This window comes from Microplitis mediator, chromosome 5 (genome assembly GCF_029852145.1).
Source record: "Microplitis mediator isolate UGA2020A chromosome 5, iyMicMedi2.1, whole genome shotgun sequence".
Lineage (NCBI taxonomy): Eukaryota > Metazoa > Arthropoda > Insecta > Hymenoptera > Braconidae > Microplitis > Microplitis mediator.
This window is the reverse complement of record NC_079973.1, coordinates 13,661,036-13,686,339: the sequence shown is the minus strand read 5'-3', so window position 1 is coordinate 13,686,339 and position 25,304 is coordinate 13,661,036. Positions and strand designations below refer to the sequence as shown.

Here is a 25,304-nt window from a genome sequence, read left to right as displayed (position 1 = left end):
TTTTCACCGAGTTACAGCATGTTGAAAATCATCTAAAAATTTCGGATTTTTTTTCTATCCCTTAATTTCTGTGACCAGTGTATTTACCCGTGAAAATGAAACATATTTGGTCATGCATGGCCGTATATAGTTCATACAGATTTTTTATATAAGAAATTTGTGCTGACTATTAAAGGATCAAACGAGCCCGCCGAAGGCGGGCGAAGTTCGATCAGAATTATATGACGTCTCGTTCGAGAGGATTACATAACACGTAGTACCGCTGTTTGTACTGCATTATCACCACAACTTCAGAGTATTCAAAAAGAAGGGAGCGCCACTAGTGGCTCTCCATGAACTACGCCCTCCTATCTATGCTCATATTTTTTAGAGAACAAATACGAGGGAAAATAATATAATAATCATGATTATTGATAATATATAACTTAAACAAACGGGTGGGAAAGTAATACAGGGAGGGAGGTAATCCTCTCGAACGAGACGTCATATAATTCTGATCGATCTTCGCCCGCCTTCGGCGGGCTCGTTTGATCCTTTAATTATATGACGTCTCGTTCTCGGGATTACATAACACGTAGATGTTTAGAGTAGACACTTTTTTTTTTTTTTTTTTTTGAAAAAACGGAATATTTTATTATTTTCCACAACTACATGTTTTATTTTCCCAGAAAAACCGTCTTAGCAAAATTATCATCAGTCTCCTGCAAAGGTCGATTATAAAATCTTGCGAAAACTTCCGACGATTTCGACCATCCTGCTGTAGACTTGATCACATTAATATCTAGTCCTTTTCTGTACGCTGACGAGGTCGAGGCGTGTCTCGTACTGTACTCAGTGAAATCTTCACTCACACCACTGGCTGATAGAACAGACTTAATCCACCGACTGATTGTCTGTGATGAAGCCTCCTTGTGTGGTTTTCTCCAAGTTATTAACAGCTTTTCACAGTCTTCTCGAAGCTCCTTCGTTAATTCTATGTACCTCAGCACATGGGTGACGATACAAAGCTGTGGTTTTTCTTTAAATATTGGTAATTGTAGCAATGGTTGTTTAACACCCTTCTTTGAGGTCTTAATGAGATCTTTTATTTCTATTTCTAATCCTGTTTTAGTTTTCTTTATATTTTTTAAACTTATGACTGCTAATGTCTGTAGTCTATGACCAGTTCCTAAGGCTAGTAGAGTCGTTAATTTCTTTGTCAGTTCCGATAGTTTCAATGACTCAACCGGACTCCATTTTTCCAAAAAATCCAACACAATTTTTGGGTCTCAAGTCCTATCATATCTGGCCTTCAACGGCCGTTGTTTAAAAACGCCTTTAAAAAATCTGTTCAATAACACACTATTAGATAGACTCGTTTTGGCAATCAGGGATACGGCAGCTCTGGCGGAGTTTAGTGTGCCATAAGAGGCACCGGCTTCAAATCTTGTAGATAAAAAATCCAACAATTCAGATTCTGAGATTTCGAAAGGATCTAGTCCTTTTTTGTTACAAAATTGCCACCACAATTTTATAGGGTTGGAATACTGTTTTATGGTGTTCTCTGTTAAAGATGACAGCATTATCTCAGCTGTCTGAATTGAGAGACCTTTGCGTGCGAACGCTGTCCTGATAACTTGCCGGCAATCAAAGACATCTTCTGGTATAGTGGGTGGTATTGAGTCCTGCAAGGAGATAGAAGTAAATGTTTATTCGGATTAAAGACAATCGGTTCCTCTATTAATAGAGATTCAAAGATAGGGAACCAAGGTTGAGTCGTCCAGAATGGTATGACTATAATGCCTTCTGCCTTTTCCGCGATGATCTTCTGTAATACCCGGGGTATTAACGCAAAGGGAGGAAAAGCATAAAAATTTCTCTCACTCCATCTTATAGTAAAGGCATCGACATAGGATCCATCTGGATCCTTGTACCACGAACAAAATTCTTCACACTTTGCATTAATCCTCGTGGCAAAAAGGTCAATTGTTGGTTTCCCAAAAGCGTGAACTATATTTTTAAACGCGAAATCTGCAAGCTCCCATTCGGTATCAATATTGCTCAACCTTGATTCTCTATCTGCTTCATCATTCTCCTTAGATGGAATATACGAAGCAAAAATCCACAAATCTCTCGTTTCGCACCATTGCCAAATCTCTTTGGCTAAACTACTTAAATGTGGGTATTGGATACCCCCCATGCGATTGACATAGGAGATCGCTGTAGTATTGTCCATTCTAAGGAGAATTTTACAATGGTAAAGATCAGCAGCAAAAACTTTAAGGGCTAAAAAGACTGCAAGTAATTCCAAGAAATTTATGTGAAATTTTCTTTCTTCAATGGACCAAAAACTATGCGATTGTTTATTATTACATGACGCTCCCCATCCTGACCGCGATGCGTCTGAAAAAATTGTTCTTTCATACTGGTGAGCTCCAAAAATATTCACTGATGAAAGGATGTTTTTCTCCCACCAAGCAAAATCTTCAGTTAGATTTTCCTTGAGCTGCACTTTTCCTTCATAGTCATTTTCATTCTCTACTAAAGCCAAATATTTATCTCTTTCAAAAGCCTTAGTGTACAGCCATCCATATTTAATTGCTGGACAGGCTGCTATTAGATTCCCAATAAATTTTGCTAGGTCTCTAATCTTACATTCTTTTTTCTTACGCATCGTTTTAACTAGTTCAAGGATCTTTAATCTCTTTAATTCTGGTAACTCGAGAGTTAAGCGTTCCGAGTTAATCCAGAAACCCAAGAATTGGCATTTTTTACTCGGAATTAATACGCTTTTTCTTCTATTTATAATGAACCCCAAGGACTCGAGCAATTTAATTGTTTCTACTACATTTTTATTGCATGATAAGAAATCTGGACCGATACACAGAATATCGTCCAGATAGACTACCGACACATACCCACGCTTGCGTAGAAGATTCAAAACAGGTTTTAGAACTTTAGTAAATACAAATGGAGCTGTAGCCAAGCCAAATGGTAGACAAAGAAACTCATATAATTGCGATTGATATCGAAATCTTAGAAATTTTCTGCTAGAAATACAAATAGAGAGTAGAAAATAGGCATCTTCTAAGTCTAAATTTGCCATAAAGTCTCCTTGACAAATTATTTTTGAAACTAATTTTATGTCTTCCATTTTGAAATGGGCTGTCTTAATAAAAGAATTTAAGTTTTTTAAATTTAATATGAACCTTTTGGAACCATCTGGCTTGTCTACCAAAAAGTAAGAAGAGACAAATTGACCTTCAACGTCATCGCATGGTTGAATGGCGCCAAGATTTAATAATTTATCAATGGCATCCTTGCAGTCTTTAAAGCCCTGTGGCGAGCTTATAAAATTTTTTGGTTCATTAAATTGTAAAACTGGTTTATCAAATTCAATCTGGTAACCCAGTATACAATTTAAAACAAAGTTGTTGTCTGTGATCTTTCGCCATTCATTGGCAAAGAACCTCAATCTTCCAGCCTTTGTTGATACCTTTGGTGTCAATGGCGACGATCCGCCTGCGAGCGAGACATCTTCGGCTGGGACTGAGACGACTGTAGATACGACTTCTTCGAAGCACTGGGCCCGGTCGGTTTTGCCTGGTACGCTGATTTTGAGTTCCCCATCCTTGCCCATTGGATCTTGGAGGATGGGGCCTTCCAGTATCCCTGGTTAGCAGTTTTCACAGGGGTCTTCTTCGACTGCTGTTTCGATTTTATTTCCGCTGCCACCTTTACAATAGATTTTGTTGACTTAATTTTTTCAGATAAATCCTCTCCAAACAGGAATTTATCAGGTTTTGATTTTTCTAAAACCTCCTTAATATTTTTTTTCATGCCAGGTAATATAAAAGACCGTCTCGTCATAGCTTCCCTATGGTGAGCTTCTGCTAAGAGTCTTCCGGAGTCAGAGAGATATTGCAAAAGCTGCATTCTGTCGACTCCATCTTCTTTCTCATCAAGCATCATGGAAATCCCCTTGCCAAGGGCCAACATTGCGGATCCAATAACATTCTGAATTTCGCAAGCAAATTTGTCTCGCTTTAAGGCAGCATCCTGCATCGAAGCTGCGACTTCCGGATTCAGAGTCTGAGCTTCTAGTTGACAATTACTAGCACGTGGGTATTTTGCCAATAGTTCACTCTTCAGCTCCTTCTTTAAACCATCACTTATGAAATTAGACCAGCGAGTCGCTATTTCTGGATGTAAGACTCCTACTTGAGGGTCTTCTGCTAAAGGGTCCTCACCCAAAATCTCCACGATCTCTACATCTAATTTTTTATGATCATTTTCGGGATAATTTTCTTTATCATCGTTCCCATCAGGTGTATTTGAGTCTTTAAATGACTGAGCGTCATTTAATTCTCCGGAGTCTTGAGTTGACTTAATAATAGGTGGTATCCCGGTTGTTACAGCTACTGGCGGTAAGTTATCTGTCTGCTCACCACCCGTCGATAAGGAAGTACCCCCGTTATCCGACCCACCGGCCATATTTAATGCTCCTGTAAACAGAAAGCAATTGTACGGTTATGACGCTACCACTCGTGTACGCACTAAACCGATTTTTTACTGAACAATATGTCCCACCACTCGTGTGGGCGCATTGCCATTTTTTGAACATCTGTTCAGAATATTGTAAAACATTACTTAAGCTTACCATATAACTGTGCGTCTTGCGCTGGCAACTGGGCATTAGACATAGAGTCACGAAGGACTTTCTCTAATTCCTTTATTTTCTTCCACATTCTTTCTTCTCTTTCTTCTCGCTCTCTCTTCCTCTTGTTTTTGGACATTATTCCCGTTTGTTAATTAGGTTTTTCGAAATTTTTCTTACTAAAAATTTTTTCTTTTACACTCTCACGTTGTGATGCTATCGAGCACAAAAAACGTTATGAGCATAGATAGGAGGGCGTAGTTCATGGAGAGCCACTAGTGGCGCTCCCTTCTTTTTGAATACTCTGAAGTTGTGGTGATAATGCAGTACAAACAGCGGTACTACGTGTTATGTAATCCCGAGAACGAGACGTCATATAATTACACTTAATTATAAACAGGATGTTGTAGTGTAAAAAAAATAGTAAATTTTATTGATATCGCTAACAGCATATTGATGATCATATTTTGCTTTTCCGAAAGTGATTATATTCTTTCAATCTTACGTAGCACAACTAAACTTCGTTGTAACTGTCGGTCGCATAGCCTAGTCGTCAAAGCGTCGGTCTCTCGTACAGAAGATCCCGGGTTCGAATCCTCCTAAAGCGGGTGCGGTCATTAATAAGTTTAGCGTTTTTTCTTTGAATTAAAAATTTCCAATTCAATTAGGAATTCAATTATTCGCATACCTGATAATCTCTGCGTCGCCGAAATATTTAAACACAAAAAAAAAATTTTTTTTTTCAATTTAGTTAAAATTTCTATACATAGTCATATCAAGTCATATATGGCCGTATCAAGCTATGTATGGGCATACATGGCCATGTATGATTTATTTTTTACGGGACTATAATTTAAATTATATCATAAGATATAAGATTCAAGTATATGATTGACATATAATAATTATACATGTAAATATATACTTATATAAATATATATGAACACATATTTATATAAATGCATATAAATATATTGGTATAGATATATGTCAACATATATAATTGCACAAAAATATGTGAACATATGTTAATATAAATGTATCTAAACATATATACATGATAGCTTTATGTACAGTTATTAATATATGATGTATTTATTTATTTATATATTTATTTAACGCATTTCTGCAATTTACAAGTATACTATGACATTTACATGTATCTTTCGATATTTTTAGTACTTTTATGTAGTTACATTATAATTACAACTATTTATTTTTTTTTTTCATAAAGCGTTCAGAAAAGGATTTTGGTATGCCATAATATTTGTCGTCTATGTTTTTTCTCTGAAGATCATGTAATATTACATCATACATTTTATCCAAATTAATTCCGAAATCAATAAAGCCGTTTCTGATCCTACTTGCCAAAGGCACGTACGTTTTATTATATAAATATGGAAGGACAATCTCAGCACATTTTATGAAAATCGATGAAGAAGGATACGGTGTTACACCAACTATCATGATTGTATATTCCCATGCTGCTTTTTCTACTGGATTATTAGTGGTAATTTGATTAGCATTCGCTATGTCGATAATATAGGTCCAGGTATTATTCCAATCATCAGCATATAAATGATTCAAGTCTATTTTGAAATTATCAAATGCAGATTCTTTTTGAATTAAAATTGACAAATAACTGATAAAAAAAATCTGAAAGCAAAAATAATATTTTGAATAATACTATAAACAAACAGAAAAGGGGAGGGGGAGTTTTAAGATGAAATTGAAGTACAAACTATGATCCTGAACAATTAAAAATTTTCCAATTTTTTTTTTCAACAATTTAATTTAGAATCGAAAAATAAATAAAGAATTGCACATGTACACTGTAAAAAGAGCGGTGTTAAAAATGGACTCGTTTTAACTCCGCCCGGTGTAAAAATGAAATTACACCGGTGTTAAAAATACCGGTGTTTAAGTGGGGTAAACGGTGTAAAAAGGGAGTAATACCGGTGTAAAAACGAATTGTCGTACAGAGAAACAAAAAAAAACCTATTGTAGCTGAATAAATTTTCTAAACAAGCCATGAATGGATTTTTCTGAAAAAAATTTTCCCGGCCCCGTAGACCCAAAAAACAAAACCAAAAAATTTAGAAAAGTTTTCTCTCGAGTTATTTCTTATGATTCCGCAAAAACCTTGGCTCGAAAAATGATTTTGCTGAAAGATCTTTAAACTAGAGATTTCAAGCTTCAATTTGCTTTTTTTATTTTTTCGAGACGATCATTTTTAACGACAATACAGCCTTCCAAAAATCACTAAAAAATTTATAAAATTTTCTGGTTCCCTTAATTTTTGTGAGAAGTGTATTTTATAAATTTCCAGGCCAGAAACAGTAAAAACAATAACTTCCTGAATTTTCAAAATTTACAATTTTCTTAGCGGGAAGTTAAAAAAGAAGAAAGAAATTTCGAATATAACATAAAAATAAATTATGTAACTTTGAATCTTTATTAAAATTTAAAAAAAATTATTTTGAAAGACAAAATAAAAATCGGAATATAAAGTTTATCGTTTAAAGGTTTTCCGTTTCTCTTACATAATAATTAGAAAAGTTTCTGTTAAAAAATTCTTCAAGAAAAATACTCCAAATACGACTTTTTTATTATTAGAAAATTTCAAATTACCATCATTTCCCGAGTAAACCATTTTTTTAATTTGATTAAGATAATTGCCTAAAGAATGAGTAGGGGAGGGTGGGGCAGAGCGGCCCCCCTGAAATTTTGATAAAAAAAAAATTTTTTTTTTTTCGACTAATTACTATAAATCCGATATGTTTGCGCATTTTTACCCCTACGCATGACATTTGGGGCAAAATAGACAAGCCCAAAATTTTGAAAAAGTGATTTTTTCATATTTTTATCGTCAAATTAAAAAAAAAAATTATTATAATTCCACATTTCTAGCCGTACGCATAACACCTAGGGCAAAATGGACCAGCCGAAACTTCCGAAAAAATTATTTTTTCATATTTTTCAGCCGTTTCTCTGTGTTAGAGGCAAATTTGGTCACTAAAAATTTATAAAAATAAAATTTTTTTTTTTAAGTAATAAATTTTTGAAATAAAGTAAAACTATAGAATTGTTTTTTTTTTTTTATTAAATAACAATTAGTAATTAAGGTAATCGAGAGTAAACGATTTATTACACCTTAAAAAAATTTTTTCGAGTAATATAAAACCGAAAATAGTTGTCAAGAGAAAGAAATACATTCTTAATGATGAAAACAATTTAAAAAAAAAAAAAAAAACGAAAAAAAAATTTTTTTATCACTTTTTGGAGGGGGGCCGCTCTGCCCCACAAAAAAAATTTTTTTTTTTTCAGAATTTTGGCAAAATCTCCATAAATTTGTTCGAAATAGGACAAAAGTAAAGTGATCTTATGGTTGAAAGCCAAAAAAAGTAATAATTGGCTTAGGGGGGCCGCGCTGCCCCACCCTCCCCTATATAAATTTCATAACCATCCGCCAAAATTTACAAAATTCAATCATGTAATTTTGAACCTTTATCAAAATTTTTTAAAAATGTTGTTAAATGAATATGGAAGACGAAAAAAATATGTAGGCAAGGGCCAGGTAAAACGGGGTACTTGAGGAAATACCAAGTTTTCGAGGACTCAAATACGCTGAATTTTTTTTTTCTTTTAAATGATAATCAAAGTAAATAGAAAAAATTTTCAGTTACCGTTGAAAAAAAAAAAAATTCGATGTCGCGGGCAAAATTGGGTACCCCTTAAGAAAGATAAAAAAATGAAATTTCTGGAGTTTAAATGAATTCGATTAAATTAAATTTTTTTATAAGTAATTTATATGAAAAAAATCGGTCCGTCAGTTGACCCTGCGGGCCAGCCCCAAAACTTCCCGCTGTTTTCGAGCTCAAGAACCTCGAAAACATTATTGTGAATACATTTTCGAGCTCTTCGAGCTCGAAAATACGTTTGTATGCTGTTGTTTTCGAAAAAAAACGTTTTTCACCATTTTTTCTCCAACGATATCTCTCAAACAAATAAACCGATTTTGATGGTTGAGGTGGCATTCGACGCGGCTTATAAAGCTCTAGAGCTCAGTCCATTTTGGAATCAATCCATCGAGCACATTAAAAGTTATCCAGAAAAAACATTTTTGAAAAAATTTTATTTTTGGAATATCTCTGAACGAGTCCTACCGATCAAGCTCAATTTCTCACGGCTTCAAGATATTGACAAGCCGCGTCGAATGACACCTTAAAATTCAAAATCGGTTCATCCGTTCTAAAGATACAGATATTTACATACATACATACACTCGGACATCATCGTGAAATTAGTTAGAATAGCTTCCTAGGACCTCAAAACGTCGACATCTGGTGAAAATTCGATTTTCGTAAATCGGACCGAAACCAATAACTTCCCGAATTTTTGAAAATTTACAATTTTCTTAGCAGGAAGTTAAAAATTCTCTTATAATTATTATTTAAATAGTGAAGTCAATAGGTTTGAAATTAGATTTTTAAATTCAATTTATTAACGCATTAACTTATTCATAAGGATTAATGGTAGCAGGAATTTTTTTTACGTTCATTATACCTAATTAGAATAACGTATGATCTCATCAAACTATGTATTTTACTTACGCTTTTTGTTTTCATATTGAATTGTTTTGTTTACTCATCAATTGAATTATTCAATTAATTGTTCACTTCTTTAGCGAATAATTTCAATTGTTATAACAATATATTGAACTGAAAAAAAAGATCAAAAATTACGATTGGAGTTTAGTAATTATTTACAAAAACATTAATTCTACATATACGGTTCGACTAACATAGGAAGTCAATAAATATTATTTTTTAATTTTAAATAATAAATGGTAATCAAGTATTACTTACGAATTCTTCTAACTTTTAGTATAGCTTAAATTTTTATACGTACTTTGATATTGTAAATTTGACAAAATTAAGTCAGAGTATTTATACTTCATTTCGTCGTTGTTTCAATCATTTGTTATAACAAACATTGATTGTGCAGGTATGAAACTTTTAAAATCAGTAAATAAATAATTCTGCTGATAATGCAGTTTATATCTTGTCAACATTATATGTTTGAATACTTCCGTGTTAAAATGCATATGTTTTAAAATAAAATATTATTCAAACAAATCTGAGTTTTCTGAATTCTTTACATTCAAGATGTTTGTTATCTTTTTTTAACTTCCCGCTAAGAAAATCGATGGTTTTCAAAATTCCGGGAAGTTATTGTTTTCACCCTCATTTGGGAAAATCGAAATTTCATCAAATGTCGACATTCTGAGGTCCTAGGAAGCTATTCTGACTATTTTTAGAATGATGTCCGAGTGTCTGTATGTGTGTGTGTGTGTGTGTGTGTGTGTGTGTGTGTGTGTGTGTGTGTGTGTGTGTGTGTGTGTGTGTGTGTGTATGTGTGTGTGTGTGTGACCGGACTATAACTTTTTAACTAATGAACCGATTTAGATGGTTAAGGTGGCAATCGAAAGAGTTTGTTGGCCATCAACGTTTCTGGAAATTTCAGATCATTTGATCGAGTAGACTCGAAAATATTGGCGAATTACGAAAAAAAAAATGTTTCTTTGTTTAGTTTTTTATTGATTTCTCAGAAACGAGTTAAACGATCGATTTCAAAATCTAGTCAGCTCTAGAATTTTATAAGCCGCGTCGAATGTGACCTCAACCATCACAATCGGATAATTCGTTCGAGAGATATCGTTGGAGAAATAAATGGTAAAAAACGGTTTTTTTTTCGATTATCTTTGAAATAACTCATCCGATCAATTTCAAAATCTAATCAGCTCTAAAACTTATTAAAACGCGTCGAATGCCACCTCAACTCTCAAAATCGGTTAATTCCTTCGAGAGTTATCGTGGGAGCAAGAAATGGTAAAAAACGGTTTTTTGCGAATATCTTTATATCAACTGAACTAAAAAACTCCAAAATCTGATCAACTTTATAATTTGTGAAAAACGCGTCGATTGCCACCTCAACCATCAAAATCGAGTCACTTGTCTAAGAGATATCGCGGGAGAAAGAAACGATAAAAAACAGTTTTTTGCCATTATCTTTGAAATAACTGAACTAAACAATCCCAAAATTTTATCAGTTCTAGAACTCAATATAATACGTCGATTACTGCCCCAAACATCAAAATCGGTTAATTTGTTCACGAGATATCGTGGGAGAAAGAAATGCTACACGGAGAGAAATGAAGCTCAATATAAACGAAAAAATACCCTCTGATTTTCGAATTCTACTAGATCTGTTTAGAAAATCATAAATTATGAAAAATTAGTAGAAAGTCATAGTTACGCAAAAAAAATTATAGAGTAGCAATTAATGATTTTTGATGTCTTTGATTTTTAATGATCAACAAATATAAAATATGTAATGCTATGAAAGTAATATCAATATGAATCTTGAAATTTTATAAATTGAGAGTAAAGTTTCGATATCAAACAAATTTATCGAAATGTAAATAAAAATTATTATGTGTTATATATTAGAGTTTTTTAATTATGTAATTGTAAATTTTTTACAATTTTGTATCAAAAATTATATTTAGTATAAAAATATTTATTTTAAACAGTATTAAATTCGAAATAAATTCGTTACATTTTAAACTCCTGTGTAAAATTTTTTCTACGAAAAAATGGTTTTTTTGTTTTATATTATATAAATTTTAGAATTTTTGTGTGATCAAAAATTAATCAGAACTAAAAATAATAATTGCCACAATAGAATAACAAAATTTACAGATTTTGTCATGATATTTACATTTATTTCAATTTTTGTTATTATTTACTGGGTATAAATTCTCGAACATTGATTCAATTGAAAATTCTAAAACTAGCATAATAAAAATTCTTAAAATTTTAGTTTTGTCAGTTGATAAGTTCCATTATATGATCAGTAGAAATTCTACTTTATCAGTAATGCAAAATTTCTCGTGCCAGCATAATAAAATTTGTGAAATTTACACTGATATTTACTCAGTTGAGGAACAACACTTCTAGAAAATCATTAAAGTTTAAAAAATTAATAACAGTATTTACAACCATTTAATAAAATTTCATTGAAATACAGCGATTTATAATTTTTTGACAATAATATTTGTTTGTCTTTGATTAATTTTTACAACGGTGTTTAAACAAAATAATCTTTAGTTCTGAATGTTCGAATTTATTGGTTTTTTTTTCTGATCAGTACTCCGCGGGAATTCATTCAAGAAGCATCTACTTTATTTAGCAAGTGTCGATTATTCAGTTGAGTTTTATGGGGTTGTGTGATTGTGAAAATCTTTATTTTTATTGATTTTAATATTATTATGCTTATGAGATTTGTTTGTATAACTATTTTTACGTTTGATAATAAATTATACACTTACGAATAAGAATACATTATATTTTTCTTTGTTTTAATAAAATAAAAAACTATTTGATGTATCATTATATGTAATAAATGTAAACCGCATGGATTTTAATTTTATGGAAAATTAGATGTATTTTTATTTATTTTATATCATCCTTATAAATGTTTATTCAGTTAGATGAGTAGTTATAAGACTTTTTGTAAAGTTTATAATATTAATGTAATAATTTTAACGAGACTTTTCTTTACTTTGTAAATTCAATATTGTACGAATCGTGAAATTAATTTTTGAAATATATTGTCAACTAATTATCAATACTAATGCTGCTACATAAATATAAAATTAATATAAAACAAAAAATTCAGTGTTTTGTGTTGATATTCTCATATGTTTCTATCAATTATCTTTAATAGTCTTATATGTATTTACAAAAACGTATAGTATAAATATTAAATAAAATTTTAATGCCAAGCTCTTGATAAGATCACAACACTATTTATTTAAACCGTTGACATTAAAATGGAAATAACTAGGAAGTTCTACGAAATTTTCAAAAACTTTATCAGAGGTAATTTGTAGGCAATAGAATTGTCTACAAAAAAGATTCTATAATATTTTGTGATAAGTCTCATAGTTTCGCCAAAAAAGTAAAAAGATCTAGATATTTACTATAAATTTGACTTCAAGCTCCAATAACTCTTGAATCGATGAATTTATCAAAAAATAATAAAAGACTTTTTTTGTAGAGCGTTTAATTACCTACGAAATCATATCCTGAACTTATCTGCACAATGAGCCATTGCCGAGGTATAAAATTCCAAACCTAAATAATTTTCATCCTTATGTTATTTAAATAATAAATAGAAAATCGCGATGAGACATCTGTTAATATTAATATTATGCAAGTATAGAAGCTGTTAGTGCGTTGAAAAAAAAAAGTTGCCCTAAACTGATACACCCTAATACTTATACACTCATGCCATAAATTAAAGGAACAGAAAAATTATAGAAATTTTTTAGTGATTTTTGCAAGGCTGGAACTTCGTGAAAAATAATCGTATCGAAAAAGAAAAGAAGGCATTTTGTAGTTTCAAATCTCTAGCTTCGACGCATTTTGATCAATTTTTATTAGACCTTCAGCCATTGCGCAAGCATAAGAAATACCGCGAGACAAAAATTTTCTAAATTTTTTCTTTTTTTTGAGAGAGTCCACGGGCTGCGAAAAAATTGTTTCTAAACCGCTAAACCAATGCATAGGTCGGTTAGCAAATTTATCATATCTAGTCTCCATGATTTTTATTATGCTCACTACGAAATGTATTATGTTCAAGAAAGAAATTTTTGTCGGCCGAATCGAAATTTTATTATGTTTCAATACAATTAGTAGCAACACGTATAACATAAAATATTGAAATATCATACGGTTTCAAATTTAGTCGGCTAGCATAATAATAAATTGTGGATTTTCACATGAAATTTCATGGAATTTTCACCTTCATTTTTCTCCGTGTAAAAAACAGTTTTTAACTTCCCGCTAAGAAAATTGTAAATTTTCAAAAATTCGGGAAGTTATTGGTTTCGGTCCGATTTACGAAAATCGAATTTCCATCAGATGTCGACGTTTCGAGGTCCTAGGAAGCTATCCTGACTAATTTCACGATGATGTCCGAGTGTATGTATGTGTGTACGTACGTACGTACGTACGTACGTACGTATGTATGTATGTAAATATTCATAACTCTTGAACGGATGAACCGATTTTGATCGTTGAGGTGTCATTCGACGCGGCTTGTTAATGTGTTGAGGCCGTAGAAATTTGAACTTAATCGGTAGGGTGCGTTCAGAGATATTTCAAAAATAAAATTTTTTCGAAAATGTTTTATTTGGATAACTTTTAATTTGCTCGATAGATTTATTCCAAAATCTAATCAGCTCTAAAACTCTATAAGCCGCGTCGAATGCCACCTCAACCATCAAAATCGGTTCATTCGTTCAAAAGAAACCGTTGACGAAAGAATTCAAAAAAAATTTTTTCCTTGGTTTTTTTGAAATTTCTCAAAAACGGCTGAATAAATCAATTTCAAAATTCGACCAGCTTTAGAACTTGATAAAACGCGTCGATTGCCACCTCAACCATCAAAATCGGTTAATTCGTTCGCGAGATATCGTGGAAGAAAGAAATGCTAAAAAATGGTTTTTTACAAAACAATGGCATACAAAAGTAATTGCGAGCTCGAAGAGCTCGAAAATATATTCACAATAATGTTTTCGAGCTCAACGAGCTCGAAAACAGCGGGAAGTTTTGGGGCTGGCCCGCAGGGTCAACTGACAGACCGATTTTTTTTTAAAACAATGGCATACAAAAGTATTATCGAGCTCGAAAATATATCTACAACAATGTTTTCGAGCTCAAGGAGCTCGAAAACAGCGGGAAGTTTTAGGGCTGGCCCGCAGGGTCAACAGATAGACAGATTTTTAACTTCCCGCCAAGAAAATTGTAAATTTTCAAAAACTCGGGAAGTTATTGTTTTTTCCCCAATTTTCGAAAATCGAGTTTTCATCAGATGTCGACGTCTTGAGGTCCTAAGAAGCGATTCTGGCTATTTTCAGAATGATGTCCGAGTGTATGTGGCATTTCTTTCTCCCACGATATCTCGTGAACAAATTAACCGATTTTGATGTTTGGGGCAGTAATCGACGTATTATATTGAGTTCTAGAACTGATAAAATTTTGGGATTGTTTAGTTCAGTTATTTCAAAGATAATGGCAAAAAACTGTTTTTTATCGTTTCTTTCTCCCGCGATATCTCTTAGACAAGTGACTCGATTTTGATGGTTGAGGTGGCAATCGACGCGTTTTTCACAAATTATAAAGTTGATCAGATTTTGGAGTTTTTTAGTTCAGTTGATATAAAGATATTCGCAAAAAACCGTTTTTTACCATTTCTTGCTCCCACGATAACTCTCGAAGGAATTAACCGATTTTGAGAGTTGAGGTGGCATTCGACGCGTTTTAATAAGTTTTAGAGCTGATTAGATTTTGAAATTGATCGGATGAGTTATTTCAAAGATAATCGAAAAAAAAACCGTTTTTTACCATTTATTTCTCCAACGATATCTCTCGAACGAATTATCCGATTGTGATGGTTGAGGTCACATTCGACGCGGCTTATAAAATTCTAGAGCTGACTAGATTTTGAAATCGATCGTTTAACTCGTTTCTGAGAAATCAATAAAAAACTAAACAAAGAAACATTTTTTTTTTCGTAATTCGCCAATATTTTCGAGTCTACTCGATCAAATGATCTGAAATTTCCAGAAACGTTGATGGCCAACAAACTCTTTCGATTGCCACCTTAACCATCTAAATCGGTTCATTAGTTAAAAAGTTATAGTCCGGTCACACACACACACACATACACACACACACACACACACACACACACACACACACACACACACACACACACACACACACACACACACACACACACACACACACACACACACACATACAGACACTCGGACATCATTCTAAAAATAGTCAGAATAGCTTCCTAGGACCTCAGAATGTCGACATTTGATGAAATTTCGATTTTCCCAAATGAGGGTGAAAACAATAACTTCCCGGAATTTTGAAAACCATCGATTTTCTTAGCGGGAAGTTAAAAAAAGATAACAAACATCTTGAATGTAAAGAATTCAGAAAACTCAGATTTGTTTGAATAATATTTTATTTTAAAACATATGCATTTTAACACGGAAGTATTCAAACATATAATGTTGACAAGATATAAACTGCATTATCAGCAGAATTATTTATTTACTGATTTTAAAAGTTTCATACCTGCACAATCAATGTTTGTTATAACAAATGATTGAAACAACGACGAAATGAAGTATAAATACTCTGACTTAATTTTGTCAAATTTACAATATCAAAGTACGTATAAAAATTTAAGCTATACTAAAAGTTAGAAGAATTCGTAAGTAATACTTGATTACCATTTATTATTTAAAATTAAAAAATAATATTTATTGACTTCCTATGTTAGTCGAACCGTATATGTAGAATTAATGTTTTTGTAAATAATTACTAAACTCCAATCGTAATTTTTGATCTTTTTTTTCAGTTCAATATATTGTTATAACAATTGAAATTATTCGCTAAAGAAGTGAACAATTAATTGAATAATTCAATTGATGAGTAAACAAAACAATTCAATATGAAAACAAAAAGCGTAAGTAAAATACATAGTTTGATGAGATCATACGTTATTCTAATTAGGTATAATGAACGTAAAAAAAATTCCTGCTACCATTAATCCTTATGAATAAGTTAATGCGTTAATAAATTGAATTTAAAAATCTAATTTCAAACCTATTGACTTCACTATTTAAATAATAATTATAAGAGAATTTTTAACTTCCTGCTAAGAAAATTGTAAATTTTCAAAAATTCGGGAAGTTATTGGTTTCGGTCCGATTTACGAAAATCGAATTTTCACCAGATGTCGACGTTTTGAGGTCCTAGGAAGCTATTCTAACTAATTTCACGATGATGTCCGAGTGTATGTATGTATGTAAATATCTGTATCTTTAGAACGGATGAACCGATTTTGAATTTTAAGGTGTCATTCGACGCGGCTTGTCAATATCTTGAAGCCGTGAGAAATTGAGCTTGATCGGTAGGACTCGTTCAGAGATATTCCAAAAATAAAATTTTTTCAAAAATGTTTTTTCTGGATAACTTTTAATGTGCTCGATGGATTGATTCCAAAATGGACTGAGCTCTAGAGCTTTATAAGCCGCGTCGAATGCCACCTCAACCATCAAAATCGGTTTATTTGTTTGAGAGATATCGTTGGAGAAAAAATGGTGAAAAACGTTTTTTTTCGAAAACAACAGCATACAAACGTATTTTCGAGCTCGAAGAGCTCGAAAATGTATTCACAATAATGTTTTCGAGGTTCTTGAGCTCGAAAACAGCGGGAAGTTTTGGGGCTGGCCCGCAGGGTCAACTGACGGACCGATTTTTTTCATATAAATTACTTATAAAAAAATTTAATTTAATCGAATTCATTTAAACTCCAGAAATTTCATTTTTTTATCTTTCTTAAGGGGTACCCAATTTTGCCCGCGACATCGAATTTTTTTTTTTTTCAACGGTAACTGAAAATTTTTTCTATTTACTTTGATTATCATTTAAAAGAAAAAAAAAATTCAGCGTATTTGAGTCCTCGAAAACTTGGTATTTCCTCAAGTACCCCGTTTTACCTGGCCCTTGCCTACATATTTTTTTCGTCTTCCATATTCATTTAACAACATTTTTAAAAAATTTTGATAAAGGTTCAAAATTACATGATTGAATTTTGTAAATTTTGGCGGATGGTTATGAAATTTATATAGGGGAGGGTGGGGCAGCGCGGCCCCCCTAAGCCAATTATTACTTTTTTTGGCTTTCAACCATAAGATCACTTTACTTTTGTCCTATTTCGAACAAATTTATGGAGATTTTGCCAAAATTCTGAAAAAAAAAAAATTTTTTTTGTGGGGCAGAGCGGCCCCCCTCCAAAAAGTGATAAAAAAATTTTTTTTTCGTTTTTTTTTTTTTTTTTAAATTGTTTTCATCATTAAGAATGTATTTCTTTCTCTTGACAACTATTTTCGGTTTTATATTACTCGAAAAAATTTTTTTAAGGTGTAATAAATCGTTTACTCTCGATTACCTTAATTACTAATTGTTATTTAATAAAAAAAAAAAAACAATTCTATAGTTTTACTTTATTTCAAAAATTTATTACTTAAAAAAAAAAATTTTATTTTTATAAATTTTTAGTGACCAAATTTGCCTCTAACACAGAGAAACGGCTGAAAAATATGAAAAAATAATTTTTTCGGAAGTTTCGGCTGGTCCATTTTGCCCTAGGTGTTATGCGTACGGCTAGAAATGTGGAATTATAATAATTTTTTTTTTTAATTTGACGATAAAAATATGAAAAAATCACTTTTTCAAAATTTTGGGCTTGTCTATTTTGCCCCAAATGTCATGCGTAGGGGTAAAAATGCGCAAACATATCGGATTTATAGTAATTAGTCGAAAAAAAAAAAATTTTTTTTTTATCAAAATTTCAGGGGGGCCGCTCTGCCCCACCCTCCCCTACTCATTCTTTAGGCAATTATCTTAATCAAATTAAAAAAATGGTTTACTCGGGAAATGATGGTAATTTGAAATTTTCTAATAATAAAAAAGTCGTATTTGGAGTATTTTTCTTGAAGAATTTTTTAACAGAAACTTTTCTAATTATTATGTAAGAGAAACGGAAAACCTTTAAACGATAAACTTTATATTCCGATTTTTATTTTGTCTTTCAAAATAATTTTTTTTAAATTTTAATAAAGATTCAAAGTTACATAATTTATTTTTATGTTATATTCGAAATTTCTTTCTTCTTTTTTAACTTCCCGCTAAGAAAATTGTAAATTTTGAAAATTCAGGAAGTTATTGTTTTTACTGTTTCTGGCCTGGAAATTTATAAAATACACTTCTCACAAAAATTAAGGGAACCAGAAAATTTTATAAATTTTTTAGTGATTTTTGGAAGGCTGTATTGTCGTTAAAAATGATCGTCTCGAAAAAATAAAAAAAGCAAATTGAAGCTTGAAATCTCTAGTTTAAAGATCTTTCAGCAAAATCATTTTTCGAGCCAAGGTTTTTGCGGAATCATAAGAAATAACTCGAGAGAAAACTTTTCTAAATTTTTTGGTTTTGTTTTTTGGGTCTACGGGGCCGGGAAAATTTTTTTCAGAAAAATCCATTCATGGCTTGTTTAGAAAATTTATTCAGCTACAATAGGTTTTTTTTTGTTTCTCTGTACGACAATTCGTTTTTACACCGGTATTACTCCCTTTTTACACCGTTTACCCCACTTAAACACCGGTATTTTTAACACCGGTGTAATTTCATTTTTACACCGGGCGGAGTTAAAACGAGTCCATTTTTAACACCGCTCTTTTTACAGTGTACATGTGCAATTCTTTATTTATTTTTCGATTCTAAATTAAATTGTTGAAAAAAAAAATTGGAAAATTTTTAATTGTTCAGGATCATAGTTTGTACTTCAATTTCATCTTAAAACTCCCCCTCCCCTTTTCTGTTTGTTTATAGTATTATTCAAAATATTATTTTTGCTTTCAGATTTTTTTTATCAGTTATTTGTCAATTTTAATTCAAAAAGAATCTGCATTTGATAATTTCAAAATAGACTTGAATCATTTATATGCTGATGATTGGAATAATACCTGGACCTATATTATCGACATAGCGAATGCTAATCAAATTACCACTAATAATCCAGTAGAAAAAGCAGCATGGGAATATACAATCATGATAGTTGGTGTAACACCGTATCCTTCTTCATCGATTTTCATAAAATGTGCTGAGATTGTCCTTCCATATTTATATAATAAAACGTACGTGCCTTTGGCAAGTAGGATCAGAAACGGCTTTATTGATTTCGGAATTAATTTGGATAAAATGTATGATGTAATATTACATGATCTTCAGAGAAAAAACATAGACGACAAATATTATGGCATACCAAAATCCTTTTCTGAACGCTTTATGAAAAAAAAAAATAAATAGTTGTAATTATAATGTAACTACATAAAAGTACTAAAAATATCGAAAGATACATGTAAATGTCATAGTATACTTGTAAATTGCAGAAATGCGTTAAATAAATATATAAATAAATAAATACATCATATATTAATAACTGTACATAAAGCTATCATGTATATATGTTTAGATACATTTATATTAACATATGTTCACATATTTTTGTGCAATTATATATGTTGACATATATCTATACCAATATATTTATATGCATTTATATAAATATGTGTTCATATATATTTATATAAGTATATATTTACATGTATAATTATTATATGTCAATCATATACTTGAATCTTATATCTTATGATATAATTTAAATTATAGTCCCGTAAAAAATAAATCATACATGGCCATGTATGCCTCTACATGATCATACGTGACCATGTATGCCCATACATAGCTTGATACGGCCATATATGACTTGATATGACTATGTATAGAAATTTTAACTAAATTGAAAAAAAAATTTTTTTTTTGTGTTTAAATATTTTGGCGACGCAGAGATTATCAGGTATGCGAATAATTGAATTCCTAATCGAATTGGAAATTTTTAATTCAAAGAAAAAACGCTAAACTTATTAATGACCGCACCCGCTTTAGGAGGATTCGAACCCGGGATCTTCTGTACGAGAGACCGACGCTTTGACGACTAGGCTATGCGACCGACAGTTACAACGAAGTTTAGTTGTGCTACGTAAGATTGAAAGAATATAATCACTTTCGGAAAAGCAAAATATGATCATCAATATGCTGTGAGCGATATCAATAAAATTTACGATTTTTTATACACTACAACATCCTGTTTATAAGTAAGTGTAATAGTCAGCTCAAATTTCTTATATAAAAAATCTGTATGAACTATATACGGCCATGCATGACCATATATGTTTCATTTTCACGGGTAAATATATGGTTGAAATTATATTCAATATAGCTTAACAGATTTCCATTTTAAGAAATGTATATCATACACAGAAAAAACAATATAGTATATTTAAAAGCATTCATCGCCGAAGAACACATTCATGTGCCTACCAAAATGTACAACAACTGAAGTCGTACGAAAGATCCGCACAAATTTATTATCAATTGTCTGATTTGAAAAAAATGGATAAACGTGATCTTGACTGTCTCGATTATCAATTTCTTTTACGTTTTGCAAGGACTCAAATACGTCATGTGTGGGATAAATTATCATTCGAATTGCAGTCCAATGATAAAATAAGAGATTATTCATTTTGTACGGATCACTATCCGGCGACTGGTGGTGATTGGGATATCTGTGGAATATGGCTTTATCCATACCGAAAAGATTGCCCTAAATGTCAAATGAATAAATAATATCAAAGATTATATAATATTCTTATTAACAAAATGTACAAGATTATTAATTAAAAATTATATAATATTATTATAAACTAAATGTATTATTCGGGGTTATTAAATAAAATAATAACATTTTTTCATCCATAACCATTTTTATTTATCTTTTATTACATCATTATATTTTTTTAATAGTACAGGTTCAATAATAGCATTTAAGTTATTTATTCTGCGTTTGAATCTTTCTCTATCTCGAGCTGTCTGTTCCCATGGACCTTGTCTAGCTTTTTTGTAAGCATAACTCCATGCGAACATATAATGTATCGTTGGCGTTAAATTAAATTCCACCACCATTTTTTTTTTTTTTTTTTAGATCAATTTTCTTACAGTACTGCTTATAGGGTTATACTCAATAATCCGATCGTGAATAACTAGACAGTAAGCAGTTGTATTAGGTGGAAACGGAATAGCTGACTCAAATTCTAAACGTATGTCTACTGGTCCAGACTTGATCGCTTCGTTTTGCTTAGAGCAGTCAATAACGCACAGTGGCGCGTTATCCAAAAATGTTTTCTTTGCCAGCAGTGGTTCGGCTTCTTTATCGTAATATGAAGACTGAAAATTCGTATACATGCTATACAATAGCGCATACTGATTTTGATCAATCATTAAATTAAGATCTCCATAAGGATAGCTCTGTGAATTTAAAAATAATTTTATATTCCTAATGCTACAGTGGTCAAATTGACTAGCATTTTTTCTCGCATCATTTTTCCTTGCTGATTGAAAACCAAGCACTACATAGCGTGGTTTTTCAAGCTGAGTTGATGTTTTGACAGCCCAGATATGTCGTGGTGTTGCAGGTAAAAGTGGATATTCATACAACTCCCAAGTTCGAAAACTTATAGGAATAGATGGATCACCAGTAATATAATTTAACACTTGAATTCTTTCTTTATCGGATAATGTAACATATGGGACTATCCATTCAATTTTTTGTAGTGTAATTTTAACATTTTCAGCGGCGGCTCCTTCTGCAGGATTCTGTATGTATGCATTGATATCGGTATTTGAAATGGTTAAAACTAACTCTAGCTGAACATTTATAAGAATTTTTTGATAATCTTCAGCAAATCCACTCAGTAAATTCAGTGGTATCAAAATATCAAAATAACCAGCTGCGTTGGTTAATTGCGTATTGTCATTAGACAGCCAACCTACATTCTCTAGAGCACTTAATTCACTGGGGCTAAATGACAAATATCCTTTTATGAGACTTGTAATGCCAACATTTGTATTTCGATCAATTTCAACGCCATTCATAAATAAACGTAATTCTTTAATCATATGACAAATTCCCATGTTAACTAGTCTCGTAGTTTCAGCGACTGCAGTACCATCATTCTTCGTAAATTTACCAATTATATGTAATGAACTTTTACTTGGAAGTATGCATAAATTTTGATTTTGTATAGTAATACGAACTTCATCGTTATTATTTAATGTTGATGATGCATACGGTTGATGTGCATGTAATTCATAGTGCGCAACTGATTCATCGAATACAATTGGCCTCTGAATGTTTAAGATTGTCGCCGTCGCCGCCATGGTCGTGTACACTCGAAACAACAAAAGTAAATTTTTATTTTTTTAATTTTCCACGTAATTTTAATCCTAGGCTCCGGAGAAATTGAATGTTCTGATGTGTTAGCGGTTTGTAGGGTTTCCGGTGACTGATGTTTATTGGCCATGTTGATGACTTTTTATAGCCACTACCGCTTTTTGTCTCAAATACAATACCCATTATTATTATTATTAAAGAGATTTTACATGTAATCTTATAGTTATAGTTTCACCTCTAAAGTTTGCTAAATTTCCATCCTGATCTACTATCCGTAGTCTTAAATTATGTATAGCGTCTACGGAGACTGGAAGGTAAATGATGTGTGATGGTAATTCAACGATCTTAAATCCTGGTGGTACACCCGGGAAAAATTCATGGATTGCATGAACTTTACGTTCATTTATATCGGCTCCAGAAGTGATATTACACTCGATTCTGAGAACGTTGAGTTTCAAAATTGTCACCGGTAAATTTGATAAGTGAGTTTTGTTTGGTTCAAGCATACGATTTGTAAAACCCAAAAGCCGACCAATAGAATCGTCAGGTATGAAATTTACAATCTGATCGCATTTGATTTCACTTCGTAATTCGTTGTTGTTTGCTTTTATGCTGATACTTAATTTTGGTAATGTCTTCTGTACATACTTTTCAATATCACCAATTTCATAACTTCCTGTAGGTATCACCACAACTCTCTCATCAACTGAACCAATAATTTCAAAACCCTTTTCAGTCCTTATCCGGGGTACCACATCTGATACATTAGTACCCTGCACATCTCTTTTTTCTTTGCTTTTTAATAGGTGGTGAGATTACATAAAATTTATTAGCTCCCTCATCAATATTAGGTATTGAATTAAATGTTAATAATTCTATTAATCCTAGGACATAATTTTTTTTCGGTGCTAACTCAATTGGAGGAAAATAATTAGCCTCCAACACCGAGGATGTACCCGTCAACGTTAACGTGAATGACTCAGCCATGACTGATGTATTATATTCTGAATACCACTCATTTATAGTTGATCGTTTAAAAACTTAAGACAAAGATGACCGCAGATAATTGTATCAAACTCTTGATATCTTTTGTGGTTATATTTTACGCTACCAACACCGAGATATTCCATAAGATCCTTAGGTGGTTGCAGATTACCAAAACTATCAAAATAAATTACTTTATTACCTCTTTTCTTGTATGCCACCCAATGCGTTCCAGATCTATTTTTATCATCAAGGTTTACAATAGCTGCTTCGTATTTATTAGGACCCGATTTGATTGGAAGTACTCCACCAATTTTTGATGGTACAGGCAATATACGAGGGAATCTAATATTTTTTTTTCCACCAGATTTTTTAACCTTTCGACGAGCACCTTGAAGAGCTGATTTGATTGGATTATCCCCTGGATGTATAGAATTTTTTGCTGCCGTTACAATTTTTCTCAATGCAACTTGAGGTTTTTTCACACCCTTCCCCCTCTTTTTCACCCGCTTCCCCCTTCTCTTCACCCCCTTCCCCCTCTTTTTTACCCTCTTCCCCCTCACCCCCTTTTTCTTTAAGCCCATTCCGAATCTTCGCTTCATTTTCATAATTTTATTTACACTCCAAGCGGCAGCTTTTTCACCAAAACTTGAGTCTCCCGCTTTTACACGTTGCTAGGCTTTTTCAGCAAGAATTTTATCAGCTGCGTGTCGTGCTGTTAAATTCTCACGATTCTGCGAGTACGCAATATCGTGTTCTTTACATGCGGCGTCTAAAGGATTGATACCAGGATCACCACGAGCTAACCTTTCAGTCAACTTTGTACCTGGTCCACAGTACTGATACCCGGGTAGATGTAATTCAACGGGTAGCTTATTGATGATCCTGTTGACTAAACCTTTACCACAAGTTTTTTTACGTCTGCACTCCATCATAGCAACATGATCACTAACTAAGTTTATATAAAAGCTGCTACTTATATTTATATAACTGAGTCTGTGACATTATAGTGAACCATCAACATGGATTTAAAAAAACAAGAGGCTAAGCTACCGGTAATAAATTTTGATAAAATTTTTCAAGGTTCCGGGTTGGAAAATAAAAATAAAAGACATGGTGCATTATTGCCCAACAGCTTACGCGCAATATTTTGTGGACCTTCAAATTGTGGAAAAACAAATGCTTTACTTTCACTTATTATACAGCCTAATGGATTGAGATTTGAAAAATATTTATCTCTACTCAAAATCGTTGAATCAACCAAAGTACAAGTTTTTGGAATCTATACTTGAACCAATCAACGGCATTGGATTTTACCCGTATAATGAGCATGCAGAAGTAATAAAACCCGAAGATGCAAAACAAGATTTTGCTCAAATTCATCTAAATTATTATCATCAACATTAAGCTCAGATCAATTAAAATCATCTTCATCTAACTCACTCTCATCAACCTCAATACTAACACTTTCTTCTAGATCATCTATTGTCAATAAATTATTTAATTGCTGCACTTCAACATCGTGGTTCCCCAACGTATCTGGCCATGTTTCACGTAAAACTCTTATCATGAAATAACTTTTCAACGATGGTACGGTTGTTTCATCATAAATTAAACGAAACCACCATGAGAATTTTTCATGGATTATTTTTAAATTTGCAGACACTCCATTAATTGT

At 32.1% G+C, this 25,304-nt stretch overlaps 2 protein-coding genes and 2 long non-coding RNA genes across 4 annotated transcripts; 1 reads left to right on the top strand and 3 right to left on the bottom strand.

The window, feature by feature from the left end:
• Nucleotides 1-656: 656 nt before the first annotated feature.
• Nucleotides 657-4,727, bottom strand: LOC130668903 (uncharacterized). The gene is made up of 6 exons (XM_057471417.1): nt 4,640-4,727; nt 3,583-4,484; nt 3,215-3,379; nt 1,817-3,148; nt 1,415-1,664; nt 657-1,102 (listed from the first exon to the last, which is right to left on the bottom strand). Exons 1-6 carry the CDS (start codon nt 4,725-4,727, stop codon nt 657-659), a joined length of 3,183 nt encoding a protein of 1,060 aa, XP_057327400.1.
• A 1,000-nt stretch (nt 4,728-5,727) lies between these two features.
• On the bottom strand, nt 5,728-9,624 carry LOC130668004 (uncharacterized). The gene is made up of 3 exons (XR_008989942.1): nt 9,505-9,624; nt 9,250-9,357; nt 5,728-6,292 (listed from the first exon to the last, which is right to left on the bottom strand). It is a non-coding gene; the product is annotated as an uncharacterized LOC130668004 (long non-coding RNA).
• A 6,256-nt stretch (nt 9,625-15,880) lies between these two features.
• Nucleotides 15,881-20,647, top strand: LOC130667875 (uncharacterized). Its single transcript, XR_008989916.1, has 4 exons — nt 15,881-16,000; nt 16,148-16,255; nt 19,213-20,507; nt 20,633-20,647. It is a non-coding gene; the product is annotated as an uncharacterized LOC130667875 (long non-coding RNA).
• A 743-nt stretch (nt 20,648-21,390) lies between these two features.
• On the bottom strand, nt 21,391-22,629 carry LOC130668877 (uncharacterized). Its single transcript, XM_057471378.1, has one exon. It carries the CDS (start codon nt 22,627-22,629, stop codon nt 21,391-21,393), a length of 1,239 nt encoding a protein of 412 aa, XP_057327361.1.
• Between the last annotated feature and the right edge of the window lie 2,675 nt (nt 22,630-25,304).